The following is a 5,085-nucleotide window of genomic DNA, read 5'->3' as shown; positions in this document are numbered from 1 at the left end:
ATACATGAATGGTCGGAACAGGAATGTTTCCAGGGGACCCCAAAAAGCACCCGTCAGCAGTAATAAGCAAAATCCTGAGGAATCATGTGATCAAGGTGTTCAAATGAAAACTTTTATTTCAGCTTAAATAATTTTACAAAACATTAAAAACTCTTCTTTTTCACCAAGTGTTTCGGCGTCTCCAGGACACATTCCTTTTTATCCCATGAGCTATTTGCATTTCTCCTTTATCAATGCAAACATTAACTTTAATTAACTTGTGTTTTAATGTGTTTAATTTGAGTGAACTGATCCTTTTTGCAGTCGTACTCTGGGAGGTTTGACAAACACGCTTCATGTTTCAATGTTTAATGAATTCTGGGAACCAGAAGCTGCTGCTGACATGCAAGCTCGTCTTATAGCTCAATGTGTAGAGCAGAGCAGAGCAGACAGAAACAGGAGGCGCTGCGTGATGCCCCCTGATGTGTGACAGTCCTGCAGATAACTCATTCATAAAACACTCGTAGTACTCCCTCCTCAGGTTTCAGCTTGTGGTGTTGGCCAAACCCATTTTCTAGAAGCTTAAGGCCTCTATTGGTTTTAAAATAATCTGGATGGTGTGCAGGCTGATTGGAGTTGATAGGATTGCAGCGGGCAGATGACAGGGCTGGCTGTGCTTCGCTGAGGATGACTGCGGTGCAGGCTTTCTATGCTTGGTGCCTGTCTGCCTGTGTTCTTTGCCAGCGTCGGCTGCCAGGCCTCAGGCCCCGGCTCGCCTGGCATCTCTCCTCCCCCTGATGGTATACGGGATATTCCTGGCACCCAGACAGCCTCGCCCGCCTGCTGCTGCTGAGGCGTGGCACGGCCTCTTCCGGCTGTTATTTTTAGTTTTGATGTGCCATTAAGCTTGGCAGCATTTGTTCGATTCGACTCTTAGTTTTGCAGGCCTGAAACCTTCTAGTGCTTTAGATGATTAGATTTTTTTTTTTTGATGTGTGGAAGCAAACAAAAGGACTCATGGTCCAAAATAATGTGATAAAGCAGCTGTTCCCTCCACACTTTCTTTTCAGCTTTTACTTTATTTCCTTGCTCCTTTTTAAAGATCCATTATGGGTCCTTTGCTTCTGTTTGGAAGAACAAAACAATGGGTGGGAAATGAAGCTGGAAATGAAAGAGAAAATGGCCCGGGGAGGGAGAGGGGATGCTGACAGATGCAGCCTGGACTGATGAGGAGAAGATAAGGGCAGGGTTGTCTCTAAATAAGCTGCTTCTCCATCTCCCACATCTATCAGTCGGCACTCTCCCTCAGCCCTGCCCTGCACCCTCTACCCACACAGCTACACCCCTTCATTAAGAAGCCCATGGGAACAAGAAAGCTCATTGTCTGTCCTGGAATTTTTGCCCCTTGCTTCAGAGCCGACCTGTTAACGCCAGTCCCTCTTCCCTCCGCCCACCATTCTTCCCCTCTCTCTCTCTCTCTCTCCTCTCCAGCACACCCTGACTGAATGCGGTGCTTATGAATCGGGCAGTGTGTCGCTTTAATTCAGCCACGGGTGGTTTTTATCCTTGATATGTCACAAACCACAAGTGAAGCATGTTGTGGTTGGATAAAGTCCAGCTGCATTCCAGTGGGTTCCTGCAAATGATGAGCTCATATGCAGCAAGACTAATGATATAATTTGCCCACATGGAGATCTGCTCTTTGTTTGTGATCAGGCCGAGTCTTGGTGCATGAAGACGCCACATGCGTAGCTTTTCTACCCAATAAATGAGCTTGCTGACTGCGCCTATCAAACACAATCAGTCTTATTTTTATCCAAGCTGCATCTGCTTAACTGCTTCCATTTCCTCCTATAATTCCTATGTGATTAGGTTTCTGTGGATCAATGATCCTATTGATGACAAGAGGCTGGACCTGTGGAGCCAGAAGCTTCCAGATCGATGGCATGCGACAATAATAAACACCTTAAAATGTTCCCCATTGTTGCAACCCAGGATCAAGGGTTGAGTTTTAAATATAATTCAAGTTCTGTTTAATAGATTAAGATATTTTAACACATTTCACAAACAATGCTTACATTATTTTACCAAGTTTGAGTCTCGTCTCTTGAGGAATCCTGGTCCATTCTTCTCCGGTTACTCTGCAAAGCTCCTCCAGATCTGATGGTCCCCTGCGTGGTCTTTAGTCCACAGGTTTCAGTCAGATTTAGGTCTGGACTTTGTGCAGGTCGGTCAGTAACGTTCACTTTGTTCTCCTGGGGGGAGTTCTTCACTAGAAGAGATGTTGATTCAGGTCCTTGTCATGTTGGAGAGAAAACCAGGACCAGGACCCGGTCTGACTGCAGACGGCTTCAGGTTTTCTTTCAGATGTTCAGACAGTCTTCTTGTTTCATGATTCTTCCACCCTGACAGGATCCACAGGTCCAGACTCACTGAACCATCCTCACAGCATCATGCTGCCACCACCATGTCTGACTGTATGAACCCAGTTCTGTGTGATCTGTCTCCAGGTGGTCTCCAGCAGACTTCAGTCTGACTTGGAGGAGTCTTGTCTTCTCTGACACTTCAGGTCCAGACCTGGTTGGATCCTTCACTTGTGTCTCTGCAGCTGTTCTCGGCTCTTCAGACTCATCTCTCATGAGTTTTCTTTCCAGAACCTTCCACATGTTTCTCTTCCTGTCTCTGCTGGTCTTGTTCTGTTTAACTCTCTTTGAACTTAATGATAAAACCTCTCACAGCAGCTGGTGAAACCTGGAAGTGCTTTGATAAACTTGCATGTAAGATACCAATCCTCCTGTTTACAGGGTCCATCAGTTAAAGCACAGACCACATAGTGTCATTGTATAACGGTGATTTGGTAGTGGTAACATTGCCTTCATGGTAGATTGTCTTCAAAAAGCTGAGTAGTGTCACACAGTAGTTAAATAATGAGTGCAGTTTATTTCACTTAAAGTTAGAAAAACAACACAGCAGGGTGGTCACAAACTGTATTAACAACAAGCACAAATCACTTTAGTAATGAAGCCGCCATGCAGATGGTTTTAATACTGTAGAAAACACAGGAGAGTATTTGAAATGGAAACCGCAACCTCTGGTCTACATGGTGTCACGCTCCGTAAGTTTATATGACTACAAAGATTGCAGGAGACAATAGTTCAGTCTCTCAGTGATCAAAGTGTTTCAGTGTGTGTGTTCTCACTCTGCTCCAAAATGCACAGGGTTACCCTGGCTGTCCACAGCGATGCTTATCTGTGAAGCACCAGCTCAAAACAGCTCTCATGATATCCTGATTTTTTCAGTCCTAAATACGGATCGGGCTTCATATCGTACAATCCCCCAGGCTACATCAGTGCTAATGTTTGCATTTTATGACTGTGTTCAAATTAAAATTAAGAACCATGCAGTTCCTCAAATGACCACTAGAGGCTGGCTCCTTCAGACCTCCATGTTAACAGCCGAAATAAGCATTTGGATGTATGTAAATCTGACTTATGGCCAGTGTACATAAATGGGAATGGGTGTGTCAGATCTCTATAAGTATCCAGAGGAGTATTTTGCCGTTGTGGCACTCGGTAATGGACACAGATATTGTCACACATTGTGCATATAGACAGTGGTTGCTTGATAAAATGCAGAGGTTAAGTCTGGAAGTGTAAAAGCTGCAATCACACACATCTGTAATGTGTTATTATTGGTAAATTATTCACAGATAAAGCCACACGATAAACAGAAGGATTCAAATATTTTCAAAGTACAAACAATGTTTGAAGAACTCACAGTTTTACAGGTACTGGACTGCCACAGAGGTTTGGTATTCATTTTAAAACAAACACATATTAGATATTATTAAACCTGCACAGACACACAGCCAGTGTGGACACTTTCACATTCATGTTTTCTCTTTGTCTCCATAGTGCTGGAGATAAGGAAGGAAACAGTTGAAGCAGATGGTGTGTCGATACACACACTGTGTGTCATGGAGGACTCTCCTCAACCGACTGATGTAGTCCAGTCCTCATCAGTGGTCCTCCACGTCCAGTCGTGTTAGGTAAAATGTAATCCTGGCTCCTTCGTCGGTGTCATACAGAGCCTGGCAGGTGTACATCCCGGCTGCGTCCTGCTGAACGTCCTCTATGACCAAAGCTGTGGTGTCTTCAGGCACCCACAGGCGACCCATGCTGCTGGACTGAGACTGCAGTTTGGGGCCCTGTCCATAGTTGTAAGCCACAGCCACGGCCCTGTTGTTGTCAGTTCCAGGTTTAGTGTAGCCCCAGATGAAGATGGTGGGCATGACGGAGCCGCAGTCCAAGGTGACCGAGCCTCCCACGGTGGCTGTTGTGTGTGAGCGAATGTACTCCACCTCCTCGGGGTCAAGTATCTCCAGGCCTGTAACAGAAGACAGCCAGAGTCAAAAACACTGTGCTGTTGTTTTGCCAGCAGAACACAGAGAGCCACAGCAATGACAGATTTATTTATTAGTGAGCGTCTTCAGAAAACTTTTTCAAGACCTCACAGTTAGAAATGGACTGCGTCAGCTCATCTGGCCTGCTCCAGTTTTATGACTCTCCCTCTGGCTGTGCTCACCAGTGTGACACTTAAAGAGAAAAGACTATTTCCCTCAGCTCGTCTAAACTCCATTGTTAAAGTAGGTACAATTACCTTGCAGAGGAAGAGCCAGCCAGCAGAGAACCAAGCAGAGGTACGGAAGCATCCTCACACTCTCTGTGGTTCTGCCGGGAAACCTGCAGTCAGGAGGCTGTTTTAAAGAGTACTGATAGCGTGTCCCCGCTCCAGTCCACGCTGAGAGTGACTGAGCGAGGCTGGAGGACTGACAGGGAGAATTCTTTCAAACTACACTTTAAATTATTCATCAATGCTTCCACCTCCCCTGTGTCGCTCCGTTTTGCCTGCCTCTCCGGCTCTCCACTCATGACTGAGCTAATGGCTGAACCTGAGAGCGAAAAGGTGTAGGGTGTCAGGATGATGCCACCGCTTCATATATTATTGAATAAACCGGTGGAGATAGCCTTTTTAGAAATTCCATCACTCCCAACATGGAATGAAAACGAGGGCCCAGCAAGGTCGGAAAATCAGCGCAGAGTTATT

The 5,085-nt window shown here is 45.6% G+C and overlaps 1 protein-coding gene across 1 annotated transcript; it reads right to left on the bottom strand.

Moving 5' to 3' along the window:
- Positions 1 to 3,939: 3,939 nt before the first annotated feature.
- Positions 3,940 to 4,768, bottom strand: LOC114445481 (Ig kappa chain V region 3315). Its single transcript, XM_075353427.1, has 2 exons — positions 4,639 to 4,768; positions 3,940 to 4,365 (listed from the first exon to the last, which is right to left on the bottom strand). Exons 1-2 carry the CDS (start codon positions 4,688 to 4,690, stop codon positions 3,998 to 4,000), a joined length of 420 nt encoding a protein of 139 aa, XP_075209542.1. The 5' UTR covers positions 4,691 to 4,768; the 3' UTR covers positions 3,940 to 3,997.
- Positions 4,769 to 5,085: the final 317 nt, after the last annotated feature.

This window comes from Parambassis ranga, chromosome 13, assembly GCF_900634625.1.
Source record: "Parambassis ranga chromosome 13, fParRan2.1, whole genome shotgun sequence".
Classification (NCBI taxonomy): domain Eukaryota; kingdom Metazoa; phylum Chordata; class Actinopteri; family Ambassidae; genus Parambassis; species Parambassis ranga.
Note: the sequence above shows the minus strand (reverse complement) of the source record. Positions and strands in the feature narration are given on the sequence as shown.

Bases quoted from the DNA above. Each gene is read 5' to 3' on its own strand.
- LOC114445481 (XM_075353427.1), bottom strand. From the start codon at position 4,690: ATGCTTCCGTACCTCTGCTTGGTTCTCTGCTGGCTGGCTCTTCCTCTG. The intron at 4,366-4,638 runs GTAATTGTACCT...CTTCTGTTACAG, and splicing joins GCTGGCTCTTCCTCTGCAAG to GCCTGGAGATACTTGACCCC.